The sequence below is a fragment of the Ostrea edulis genome, chromosome 7 (genome assembly GCF_947568905.1).
Source record: "Ostrea edulis chromosome 7, xbOstEdul1.1, whole genome shotgun sequence".
Lineage (NCBI taxonomy): Eukaryota > Metazoa > Mollusca > Bivalvia > Ostreida > Ostreidae > Ostrea > Ostrea edulis.
In genome coordinates, this window is record NC_079170.1 from 18303211 (window position 1) to 18317651 (window position 14441).

The 14441-nt window shown below is 34.1% G+C and overlaps 1 protein-coding gene across 1 annotated transcript; it reads right to left on the reverse strand.

Moving 5' to 3' along the window:
* Positions 1–2340: 2340 nt before the first annotated feature.
* Positions 2341–13128, reverse strand: LOC125653864 (probable U2 small nuclear ribonucleoprotein A'). The gene is made up of 7 exons (XM_048883544.2): positions 13041–13128; positions 11508–11563; positions 9996–10078; positions 8899–9038; positions 7834–7954; positions 6678–6777; positions 2341–2999 (listed from the first exon to the last, which is right to left on the reverse strand). The coding sequence occupies exons 2-7, from the start codon at positions 11529–11531 to the stop codon at positions 2952–2954; spliced, it is 516 nt and encodes a 171-aa protein (XP_048739501.1). The 5' UTR covers positions 11532–11563; positions 13041–13128; the 3' UTR covers positions 2341–2951.
* Positions 13129–14441: the final 1313 nt, after the last annotated feature.

Sequence of the window (14441 nt, forward strand, 5' to 3'; positions counted from 1 at the left end):
ACACAACAAGGTACAATATGTCAAAGTAAAATGCAAGGCTCCTAGTAATCTGTTTATTCAATTTCATTCACACCATGACCACCGGAATCAGGATTGAGTCACAAGAAGTTTACAGTTTTATGCACGAATAATATCGGGAAAACTTATACAAGCTTCCGTATTTAGTGTAAATTCAAATTATACGTGTGGAAACTGCTGCTTAGGTGAACAATAAGGCATGTTTTGAATGGTTTTCCATATATATATATATATATATATATATATATATATATATGCGCATATAGATCAGCTGGCACCTGGGACCGTGAAATTGATATTCATGTAATCAGTTAATACCAGTCTACATTTTCATCGTGGAAGATGAAACGGAGTTCATAGTTCAGCTCATCTCAGTTTATGACACAAAAGCCTAACACTTATGTGATACTCTACTACATTAATATAACCATGCTTAATCTGTACAATTATGTAGAGCATTGGAAACTGAATAATAACCCATAAACTTTTCCATATCCCATGTACATGTACCTCATAACAATCCGAAACCCAAATATCAACTCAACCACCAAATACCTCAGATATGATATATCATGTACCTCATATCTACCCAAATATCCACCCAACTACCAAATACCTCAGAGATTGTATCTCATGTACCTCATATCTACCCATAAACCCAAATATCAACCCAACCACCAAATACCTCAGAGATTGTATCTCATGTACCTCATATCTACCCAAAAAACCCAAATATCCACCCAACCAATAAATACCCCAATGATGATATTGGTTGAAGATTAATATGGGGTGTGAGATAAGAAAACGTATGCATTCATACAATGATAAAAAAGAAATGCATGATAGTAATTTTTCGCTGAATCTTTTCCAATGCATGTATTTTTTCCATACCCTTTTTTGGTCTAGGATGAATCGCCTGATTAATCCTTGTTATATCTAACGCTATTGTTTACTGGAGAGATATTCGAAAGAACTTAAGGAAAAAATAAAACGTGTTTTCATAAAAGCCTAAAAGTTCCCAATGCACGTGATTCAGACACCAGTGAAATGCACGGGTTCTTGGTATTTGATTGGGTTATCTTTAAATGTGACCGTTTAAGAAATACCGCGTCTGAATGGTGCAATTCGACGATTGGAAGCATGTGTATCACAATTTGCAGTTGCAAGAGATTGCAATGTTGCACAAAGCACCATATCTTGCCTTTAGAGCAGATATCAACAGCATGGTTCAACAAATGATCGTCATAGAGCATGTAGACATCACGTGACGTCATCTCATCTGATTGCGTCATCTTCGTCAACAATTCACAACAACATCATCTACGGGATCCGTCATTTCTGAGATTTGCAGAAAACAGATCACACTGTTCGCCACCGGCTAAGGAATGCTGGGATTAAAGCGCGGAGACCTGCCCGTGGCACTGTTCTGACTCCGTAACATCGCCGGAACCCACTTCAGTTGTCTCCGACTCATGGAGTGTAGCCGCGGCAACGCTGGCGGACAGTGTGGTTCAGTGATGAATATCAATTTTTGCTGCAGAGGCTTGATGGAAGACGCAAAGTGTATAGGCGCCAAAATGAACGTTTTTGAGCAAAATTGTATTCAGGAGGCCGACCAGTTTGGACGGGATAGTGTTATGATGTAGGGAGCAATATCCTATACAGACAGAACAACATTGGTTCACATCCAGGGTACTTTGACGGCTCAACGGTATATTGATGAAGTAATACTGCCACACGTGGTTCCAATAATGCAACATCCTGGAGCAGTATTTCAACATGACAACGCCAGACCACCTACTGCTCATCTAACAAGTGATGATTCTTCCTTGGTCATTCAATCACCAGATTTGAAATCTATGGGACGAACTACAAAGGCGCATCCGCCAAAGACAATCACGACCTCAGGTTCTGCAATAACTGGGTCATGCACTGCAGTTAGAGTGGAACAACATTCCTAGATAGTTTTAGATACTAAATTGTGTCTAAGGGAAGGCGTTGTCGGGCAGTCATTGGTGCTCGATGGGGAGGGGGGGGGGGGGGGGGGCGGCACTAGATATTGAACTTGGTTGACCTTGAACTGTTAATGATTGTAATTAATGACTGTGATATTTTGATTATTAACGCAGCGTTTACATCGTTTTTGTGTTATCAATAAATCCATCAATACGGAAAGTATGTCTAATGTCTTAAAATACATATGAAATTGCAACATGCGTAAAACTTTTTTTTATCAGTTTATGTTTATCAGTTATACTTACTAATAACATGAAAGGTGAAGATTCAGATCATACTAATAATATAATGAACAGACACAAAATATAACGTCAGTAATATTTATCTAAGAAATTACATCAACATTACATCTTCTATGAAAACATGAGTTTTGAATAATTGATATGTGTTTACATTACATCTAATTAACCCAGCATTAAAAGTGAAAGTCACCAGTCTTTCGAGTATGACCTTAAAATCGGAGGTCCCATTTCACGTTATTCGTTAATACAATAAAGAAATTTCACTGACACGGCCGCAAACATCATGCATACATGTACATGTAGGTCAAAATTTGTAGCACTTCATCTACAGCAAGTGAAGGTTCCAAATGAGTGAAAGAAGTATCGAATGAGATATACATGTATAACAAGATGATAAAAAAAACCAAAACACTGTAAAACAAAGTATTGGTCTGTGGTAATATCAAAACAACATACACAGTGAAGGAAGATAACCACGGCAAGAACAAAGTCCTTCTAAGCACCAAAACTCTATTGCACTTTCATATCACGGCGAGATTAAGCTTGCGCTTCATAATTTTTCACATGTTATACACTAATATGGAATTGGGCGTCGTAATTTGTTCAACATGCATATTATTTTCCCACTACAATTTCGTATATCCCTATATCATTTGCTTTGCGGTCTCCCACACTTCACGTCTCGGACTTTTTCCTTGATGATTTCCGCTTTGATGTCGACATCTAAACAAAACCAAATCAAATCAACATGACAAACTGAATTTCGGTAGTTTTCATTGATATATTTTGCATATATTCACCCAATCATTATATCGAATCAAAATATCTGTAATTATGAAATAAAGTATTGTCAACTACGAATTTTCAATCATATTCACCTAATAAGTATATTCTAGATGGATATCATTTTCGAAATAAAAGAGTCTTTCCCAGTCAATCCATTAATTTGTTCTGAGATCAATCTTAACTGTGACTTCTGTGGTTGAATACCACACCCTTTTTAGTTTTAATCTCATTGCCACTCTATTGTTTAAAACCACCTGCTGTATTTTCATGCAAATTAGACGAATTTGATTGGTTTACAAATATTTGTTAAACAGTAATGTTAATGATACACCCACCCACCTATTCCTGTTAATGGCATTTTTTCTCTCTATCAATAACACTATATCTATTTCCCGTGGGTATTTGGGTTAGAATAGATCCTCAGTATCCCTTGCTTGTATTAGGCGACTAAATGGGGAGGTCCTTCGGATGAAACCGTAAAAAACAAGGTCCCGTGTCACAGCAGGTGTGGCACGATAAAGATCCCTCCCTGATCAAAGGCCGTAAGCGCCGAGCATAGACCTAAATTTTGCTGCCCTTTATAGGCAATGGTGACATCTTCATCATCGTCGGTTACCCACGGGTGCTTCTAATCGTTTGAGGGAGCGTATGTGGACTCTAAACCGTGGTTTGCGTCGATGCGTCTCCATATGAATGAAAAATTCTCGAGTGGGACGTTGACCAATATACAACCAATCAACCCCTATGGTAATGACATTTTCCCACTATGATTAATGACATTCCTGCATGCTAAACATTATTAATGACATTTACACATTATGGATTATGACCTAAACACTTTGTGTTTAATGACATTAACACTCTTTTGATTATGACATTAACACTTTGCATATTTACATCAAACTTTGTATATTATCACATTAACACTTTGTATATTATCCCATTAACACTTTGTATATTATGACATTAACACTTTATGGATTATCATATTAACATTTGTAGATTGTGACATTAACATTTGTAGATTGTGACATTAACATTTTGTATATTGTGACATTAACATTTTGTATATTGTGACATTAATATTTTGTATATTGTGACATTAACATTTGTAGAGATTATCATATTAACATTTTGTAGATTGTGACATTAACATTTTGTAGATTGTGTGACATTAACATTTTGTATATTGTGACATTAACATTTTGTATATTGTGACATTCATATTTTGTATATTGTGACATTAACATTTGTAGAGATTATCATATTAACATTTTGTAGATTGTGACATTAACATTTTGTAGATTGTGTGACTTTAACATTTGTAGATTGTGACATAAACATTTGTAGATTGTGACATTAACATTTGTAGATTGTGACATTAACATTTTGTAGATTGTGACATTAACATTTGTAGAGATTGTGATATCAACATTTGTAGATTGTGACATTAACATTTTGTATATTGTGACATTAACATTTGTATATTGTGTGACATTAACATTTGTAGATTGTGACATTAACATTTGTAGATTGTGATAATAACATTTGTAGATTGTGATAATAACATTTGTAGATTGTGACAATAACATTTTGTAGATTGTGTCACATCAACATTTGTATATTGTGATATTAACATTTTATAAATGTGTCACATTAACATTTGTAGATTGTGACATTAACATTTGTAGAGATTATCACATTAACATTTGTAGATTGTGACATTAACATTTGTAGATTGTGACATTAACATTTTGTAGATTGTGACATTAACATTTGTATATTGTGTGACATTAACATTTTGTAGATTATGACATTAACATTTTGAAGATTGTGACATTAACATTTGTAGAGATTGTGATATTAACATGTGTAAATTATGACATTAATATTTTGTATATTGTGTGACATTAACATTTGTAGATTGTGATATTAACATTTGTAGATTGTGATAATAACATTTGTAGATTGTGATAATAATATTTGTAGATTGTGACATTAATATTTTGTATATTGTGTGACATTAACATTTGTAGATTATGATATTAACATTTGTAGATTGTGACATTAGCATTTGTAGATTGTGATAATAACATTTGTAGATTGTGATAATAACATTTGTAGATTGTGACATTAATATTTTGTATATTGTGTGACATTAACATTTGTAGATTGTGATATTAACATTTTATAGATTGTGTCACATTAACATTTGTAGATTGTGATAATAACATTTGTAGATTGTGATAATAACATTTGTAGATTGTGATAATAACATTTGTAGATTGTGACATAAACATTTGTAGATTGTGACATTAACATTTGTAGATTGTGACATTAACATTTTGTATATTGTGACATTAACATTTGTAGAGATTATCACATTAACATTTTGTAGATTATGACATTAACATTTTGTAGATTGTGACATTAACATTTGTAGATTGTGACATTATACTATGCGCCCTCGGGTGATAACCCTACTCAGACCTGATGATTTGTGATGTCTCCCTGCTAAACAGTCCATAATAGTTTTATTATCCTGAAGAATCTACACGTTACAAAAACTATCCCACATTTATTGACTTGTACCATGTATCTTTTCTATTTAAAACGTCAACAAATTCGTAATAACTTCTCTGCAGAAAAATCTAATAAATATTCAATAGTTTTCGAGGGGTGAAATCAATCTTACCCTCAATTACATACATTATTTTGTTTTACACGCAATGCCATACATTTATTAGATATATATGTTAACGAAAGCAAAACATTGAGGTTTGAGAAAGTTAAATGAGAGAAAGCTTTCAATTGTGACTTCACAGTAGAATGACGCAAAACTATAACATCAAAACGTCAACATTTCGTAATGTATTTCAAGACAAAAACGTAAACACGAAATGAAATGCAAAATTGCATTATAATGGAAATATTTTTCTTCTCGATTGTTATTTGTGACCATTAATGTTGACACTGAAGTTTATGATTAACGATCCCGCATATTTTCAATTATTTTTTAGTAGAGCTTTCTCGCTTGTGCCATTAAAAATTATCTTCTAAAGGGAGACAACACAGTTGTCAGCCACACGTGAGGGAGACATCATGAATTGTCTCCCTCCACGTGATCAGCCCTCGACCAATAAAATCGACTGTATTACTCTGAAGGATAATAATAACATTTGTAGATTGTGACATTAACATTTGTAGATTGTGACATTAACATTTTGTAGACTGTGTGACATTAACATTTTGTAGATTGTGACATTAACATTTGTAGATTGTGACATTAACATTTTGTAGATTGTGACATTAACATTTTGTAGATTGTGTGACATTAACATTTGTAGATTGTGACATTAACATTTGTAGATTATGACATTAACATTTTGTAGATTGTGACATTAACATTTGTAGATTATGACATTAACGCCCGGTGCATTGTCACAATAACATTATACATATTTTATAACATTAATACTCTGTTGATTATGACAGTAACATGTTATGGTTTATGCCATTATCCTATAATGATTTAGATCCATATCTTTCAAATTCTGTACCACAACTGGATGTCTGACTTTCACAGAAGAAGTAGATATTTTAATTTTTTTTTACCTTACGTCCATAAATCCTCTGAGCCTCAGACCTCTCGCTGTCTTCTATCTTCTTATCATCCAGCACCTCCAGTTTGGGGAAATGAGCGATGACAAAATGCCTTGCAGAAATAGAAAGTATATCATTGTGCAACGAATCTGTAAAAGTATTACCTAACTATAACAGTCAATCTCAACTACAAACCAATCCAACAAACAAAATGTGGATTATATATCTACTTTAGATGCTTATACCAGTAAGGAAAAGTTTCACCTCTCTCTGACAAGTAAACTTGACAGAGACTGACTGGTCATGTTCCAACTGGACCAAAATAAACATCTAGGAAATACATATTTGTAAATCAAAGAACTGAAAGTACTGAATATAGCTTTAGAAGTATGTGAATTCTGATGTTTACATGAAAATCATGGATGTACTTTGGCAGCATTAACAAGGTGTAATGATAGCACACTCTTTGCCAGCAGTTTTTAATGTGCAATCCATCACAAACTTTATTAAAATGAGAAGAATTACATTCAAGAGGATCATGAACATTTATCATACAGTGAAGCCCTTACTGATATAAAGGTGTTTTTTTTTTTTTTTTGTTTTTTTTCTTTTAAAAAGTTTTTTTTGAGAACAATTTACTTTAGTATGATTGATTGATTGACTGATGTTTACCGCCACACCCAACAATTTTTCAGTTATCTGGTGGCGCCCAGTTTTTATTGGTGGAAGAGAGAACCCAGGTACAATGTACCTGGGAAGAGACCACCAACCTTCCGAAAGTAAACTGGGAAACTTTCTCACTTACCGGCGCGAGCAGGATTCGAACCCGCGCCGACAGAGGTGAGAGGCTGTGTGATATTGAGCGCAGTGTTATAACCACTCGGCCACGGAGGCCCCCTAACATGATCAGCACTAGATGACGTTAAACCAAAAGTACATATGACTTGATTGAAAATCAACTGATACCAATAAGCACATTGTTGTTTATACTTATTTGCTTTAAGACAACAAAGATTAATGATAATTTTTTATACAATTTATCTCTTACTCATTTTACAGTCTTGGATTAAATGTCTTCAGCATGCAGGAAGAATCCTGACATGGAATATTTAGTGTTTTAGCATCCTTAAATTCAGAATCCAACTATTAAAACGATATATACATGTACCTGTAATCTGCATACTGGTGATAAGTCCCTCCATTGAAGTAGCTGGGAGCTGCTTCGTTGTTCATCATAGACAGGAACTTAAGATTTGGACAAGATTTACACAGTGTGGAAATGAATAACCCTGTTGTGATGAACAAAAACATCTGAAAGTGCTTATGTTTTACTCATGTTGTGATTTATTTACCTGTCTTGATAAGCATATGGTTTACCGAGAAAATAAAGCAAAGATTTATTCCCAATTTATGTCACTGTACAGCAAGTAAGCATTATACAGATGAACACGATCCCGTGGGGATCCGGGTTAGAATAGGTCCTCAGTACCCCTTACTTGTCATAGAAGGCAACTAAATGGGGCGGTCTTTCGGATGAGACTGCAAAAACTGAGGTCCCGTGTCACAGCAGGTGTGGCTTGATAAAGATCCCTCCCTGCTCAAAGGCCATAAGTGCCAAGTATAGGCCAAAATTTTGCAGCCCTTCACTGGCAGTGGTGACATCTCCATATGAGTGAAATATTCTCAAGAGGGACGTTAAACAATATTCAATCAATCAATCAGATGAACACAGATATAGCACAGCACCTGGAATATCTCATTTTGTTATGTAATATGCCACTAGGTGCAATTCCTTATATCCACTGAGATTTTTAGAAGTTTTCCCCTGTGTTGTATAATAAAACTCTGTTCATTACAAGCAGTAATTCATCATAAGGCATTTGCTATAACTGTATTTTACTGTATCAAATTCTTTTAACTACCAAAATTAATCTGTTATATGTTTACTCCTTACTCCTAGGCACCTGATCCCACCTCTGGTGTGTCCAGGGGTCCGTGTTTGCCCAACTATCTATTTTGTATTGCTTATAGGAGTTATGAGATTGATCACTGTTTGTTATCTTCACCTTTCATGTTCAATTATCAAATCATGATAAACAGGATTCAGTTGCACAAAAGTTAATTAACTGACAATTAATGTCTAGTTAATGCTATACGAATGTAAGAGATAATGACAATTTTTAAAATAACTTTTGTGTAACTGGGTCCTGATCTTAAAAATTATTTCACATACCCAGATTTCTAATTTTGTTGTGATTTACCCACAGAGTCTGTAGATTTGGAGCCACTGTTATTTTCACATGTGACTCGATACAGTTGTGGTCCAGCACTAAACATCTTAGTCTGGGGAAGTCTATCAGAAATCGTAGATCATTGAAAACTGAGTTAAGAAATCTATAAACATTCATGTTATGTAGGTCTATTGACAGTCTATTGACATCAGCCTCAAGAGTAGTACAAAAATTAACATGTGTAATGTCAATATTCAGTCGAACTTTGGTATCTCGAATATTGATATCTCAAATACTATGGATACACTGTATGTCAAAGTGAGTTGGCAGTCTCAGCTACATTTTCTTTATGTATCTTAACCTCAATATCTCGAAACCTCAAATAAGTTTTATCTCAGTCCACATGAGTTCAAGATAATGAGGTCTGACTGTATAATGTAAAACGGTATAAAATATAAAATTTATAACTTATTTTCCAAAACTTTGGGTATAATATCTGCAATATAAATGTGTACATGTAATTCAGAGAAACTTAGAATTAATGAAAACCAACTTTTTTTGAGAGTGAGAAATTTGTGCTAGAATAGCGAGAACCAAATCATCATGAAAATTCATCTCTGCCTACCAGTCCATTAACGTCTCTTGTAATTGAACTCAGTCACGAAAACTAGTCGCCGTGAACCAGTTTATCATCAGTAAATCGCAAAATAAAGTAGTCGGAAATAAAAGTGGGTTTACAGTACAACGTGTCAAACTACAGGCATCCACATAATTTAATGTCAATTCTTATTTATAAACATGTCCACACAAACAACAACATATTAAACAGCTATTTGTACAGTCAGTTACTGTATATGCAAATTTCAACAATAAAAAATATTCCATTTTCTTCTGAGGCCCTAAATTTGCTCAACTCTGTGAAAATGTTTGGCTTTGGACATGATCCTGATTATATATTTCTACAAAGGTATCATCTAGAAATAAACCTTTATGAGGTTTCATGATCTAAGTGAAAAGGGTAGCCATCCGGGGCACTTAATTACCCTACCTTGTCTTTCAAGGTTTTTGGAGTGCAAATTAGAATCAAAAGAAAGGATATGAAATTCTGTTGTGGGTCAGATCTATTTCTTGCAAAGATTCACCCTCATGCTCTGCCAATTCTGCAGGTATATCCTCCAGATCCTAAAAAATAAAACATTAATAATAATTAATCATGCACTGCCAAATCCACAGAGATATATCATCCACATCCTATAAAATAAGACACTATTAAGCCCTTTCACAGATTCACCCTCACGCATTGCCAAATCCACGGGTTTATCATCCACGTCCTATAGAATAAAACATTAATAAGCCCTATCACAGTTTCCAGACTGAAATTTGTGTGCAGATTTGCAAATAATGTTTCATGTATTTACATTGCATGTACATTCTATCACTTTCAACAAGTTGAGTATAACTGTTATAGTGAACCTCCAAGGCCAGCAAAAAAATCAGTTTGTTATAACCAAACTTTGTTATATCCAATATAATTTTTGTTATTTTCCTCTCAGAGAGAAATAAATATAACTTCACAGTAAGCATTAATTCATTATAAGCATGTTCATTATAAGCATGTTTTACTGTATTTATTCATTTGATATAGCAATAGGACATATAGCATAAAATATATCGGGTAATTTTATCATAGGGATAATATAAGTGACAAATTTTTAATGTGGCTTGAAATGTTAGTTCTTTGTGCTTTATATATCGGATGTCTTCCAGATGGTGTAATTATGATTCAAATGAATTAATTTTCTTCGATCAGAAACATGTCAACATTTTCAAAGTGTCAAAATTACATACACTGAATTATGGGTATTTTTAGCGGGTGAAAATTTTTTGTGATCTAATCTCTAAATGGTAGCAAATTATATTCTGCATTTCCAATTTGTGCCGTTGCATTATACCTATCTATACCTATATGTATCATGATACATTTCTGTGATCATAATCTTTGCAGATTTTTATGTTTGTAACCCAAGGTCAATATTTTTGTAATAAAATGGTTATGGGAAATTTGATTCTTGATGAAAAAACAATGAAGCTGAGGGGGGGGGGGGGGGGGGGGGGGGGGGAGGGTATAATGGCTCAAAAGCAAATAAAGCATCCATTAAATCAAATCTAATTAAAACAACCTTTTTCTTTTTCTTTTCAAAAATACTTTATTTTATATTTTCTAAGTGGATAAAAGATGAAGGCCTTCAAATATTGACAAATCAAGAGTGTGACTACCTAGCTGATGCTACATTGTAGCAGATTTTGTCAGATAATTGATAATCACTATTTGATTGAAAGGCAATATTTTACATTTTGCAGAAAGTAAGAAAATGAAACAGAGAGAGAGAGAGAGAGAGAGAGAGAGAGGTGGAAGGGAAGGGGATAATTGACACCCACTCTCCCAAGTAATTATGTCATTTAACTCAAAATGCTCAACACAGTCAAAACACAAAGCATGTGATAGTGAACAGTTAACTTTGCAATAGTCACATCAAAATAATAATTTCTAACTAATATGCATAAGAATGGAATACAGATGAATAATTTGAGATATAAAATCATACAATACCTGGTATGCAAGGTTTTTCCTCATCGTCAAAGTTTCATATCATCAAACCATTCTATCTGAAATTCCCAAAGTCTGAGAGATATCAAAAGATTAATTTACCATCAGTCAGCTGATACAAAAAGAGGTCCATGGGTCGCATCGCTCACCTGAGCATTGAAATCTTCTTCTTGATTCGATACATAATTATATATCTACGAAGAACATTAAGTCCTCCCTGTGACCCCAGGTGTAATGGTTTGAATTTGAGTTATTCTTCATTGCATGAGAATACTTGTATAAAAATTCATTCTCATTTGTTTTTGTCATTTGACTGCCTACGATGGTTCTTTTTAAAAAATTTAAATAATGTTTTGGCATCTTTGACAAGGAAAATAATGCACCTAATTTGGTAACTCAGCTGGCTGGCATTGGTATGGCATGCTGTTGTTCATTGTTGGGTGGTGGGTTTGGTTTGTTTGTTTGTTGTTTTTATTTGAGTGGGGGTGGGGGGTGGGGGTGGGGGGGGCTTTATTACTTATTTTAATTTGTAGTAAAAGATAAATTTGACAAATTGTGCTCTTGCATTTCATGAGAATATATTTAAAGACTTCTTCTGTTCATCACTTCAAACCTAAGCTACGGTCCTGCCCTGGTCCCAGCTAGGGATCAAAATATCGTTCTAAAGGGCTATATGGACCAAGGATATTGACCTGAATATCCCAGTGGATAGAGTACCTGACTGGTAATGCAGAGGACCCGGGTTCAATTCATGGACCAGCAATAATTTTTCTTCTTTCCTATTGTAGTATGGGAAAGAGTCCAGGACAATAGGCACAGTTCTTATAGCCCTAACTACAACATTACAGTACAAGAAATAGTTTGAACAAAATTGAATTTACAATACAAGATGCTTGCATATATCAATATGACAAAATGTGTGAAGATTTGTAGAAAGTAGAACAGTGGTTCTCAAAAAAGATATGAAAATGACATACTGACAAACAAACACCAGACAAAAATTTCTTAGTAATTAAAACTTAACTGAGTCTTCAACCCAGGTGATCAAACTAGTACTGTAACAATGCAGATATCTGATCATGACATCAGACTACCAGATTCATTACGAACTACTCATTCAAAGTTATATGTAACAGTCTATGTACTGGGTACAGTATTTACATGTAACAGTGGTTAAATCCCGGATATTCTCTGGGCTGGACATTTTACCGACTCGCACTCATTAACTTTCCTTCTTTGTCAAGTTTGTGCACAGGGGTTTTCTCCCAACTTGAATTTGAAAAAAAATCTATCTATTAACTGGGTTTCTTTTTTCTTTTTTTGGTTACTGTTGTTTTTATTTCAAATTTCATAGTACAACTTTACAAGCCGGAAGCAAGCATCTGTGGTTTAAGCAATATCGATAATGAATACAGATTATTTGTGTCTTTCTTAATATACATTAACGAAAACTTCTAGTCTGTCAGAGAAATGTGTTCTATGTAGCGAGAAAAAACTGTTACACGAACTCTTACAATTATTCTTAAATTGTTTTACCTCATATGATCCTCAACACCGAGTGCCCGACAATGATTGTTTACGTTGTGTTGTCCGCCATTTTGAACATCACATGACATCATGTGTCAAGAGCAAACTAAATACCGATAAAAAAATATTCAAGGCCAAATGTACAGCGGAGTAGTTAGCGAGTTTACGAACAGAAATTCCCCAATATATATCTTACATATTTATCCTTTTTCGATTTGTTCCTTATCCATTTCAGTAAGTTTAACATAACGATCATCAATTAATATATATATTTTTCTTCTTCAAAAATCCATATCCTTTCTTCTTCTTCTTCTTTTCTGTAAGGAATACTCGATAAAATCAAATTACACATCAAAATAATTGAAAGAGCTGAAAATTACTTTTACACTGCCTTAATCTTAGTATTTTTCCTATTTTCGCACACTCACATGAGCTGTTGATCGAGTCGGCGGGGGAAAATATCTGCCTTTGTACTGGACTGAGAACTATACAGTTTATAGGCATTATGTGAAGATAACGAACAGTGATCAATCTCACAACTCCTGCAAAGAATGCAAAATTAAGAGTAAGACAAACACGAAACCCTGGACACACCAGAGGTGGGATCAGGTGCCTAGGAGGAGTAAGAATCCCCTGTCGACCGGTCACCATCGGAGTAATCCATAGTCAAAGTCAATGTGTAAAGAACCGTGACGGCCTTGTTTAGTATGAATAGCAGGTTGTATTGGTACATGTATTTAATTAGATCTCTGTTTTATATTGCTTATATATGAGTTGTGAGATTAATCGATCACTGTTCGTTATCTTCACCTTTCATCGTTATATAACAATCATAACATTTGCAAAATACAATGTACCGTTTTTAAACGAAGCAGCTGAAACCTCCGTAACGTCAACTTATTTGTCAGTATCCTGTCTCGATTTCAAAACTGACCATGTATATGTAATCGGATCACCCGCTCGTCCTTTTCCGTAACCGGTAATTTAATAAGAAAACTCGGACGTGGATCGGTGCAAAGATTGCATCAAATCAATGCATTTCTTCGCCGGAAGCGCGAATGTAGATAAGGTTAAAAGGCTAAAATCGAATTTCTGTATAATGTGTCAGTTATAATTAAAAGTATATAAGCTTAATTTTCATCATATAGACCCAGTTTTGGTATCAGTATCACCTTATAAATAGAAATTGGTATAGTGGTAGAATACCTTAGATGCATTTGATTTAGCTCCACAGCTCGTGTTTCATATTGTAGGCCTACCTGTTTTTCTACTTCTACGAAGCATAATTTATTCTAAAACTTCTATGTGACAAGAAGAAAAAATATCTTGCTGTGGCCTTCAACTCGACATTTAGATATATCGACTACGTTTTATCTATTAACAATAATTTTCATTCATATGTCGATTCGA

Coding starts and splice junctions, on each gene's coding strand:
- LOC125653864 (XM_048883544.2), bottom strand. CDS start 11,531: ATGAGGAAAAACCTTGCATACCAG. Junction 9,039..9,995: donor CTGACCCACAACAGAATTTC/ATATCCTTTCTT, acceptor CTCAGTTTTCAA/TGATCTACGATTTCTGATAG. Junction 3,000..6,677: donor AGAGGATTTATGGACGTAAG/GTAAAAAAAAAT, acceptor GGTTTTGTTTAG/ATGTCGACATCAAAGCGGAA.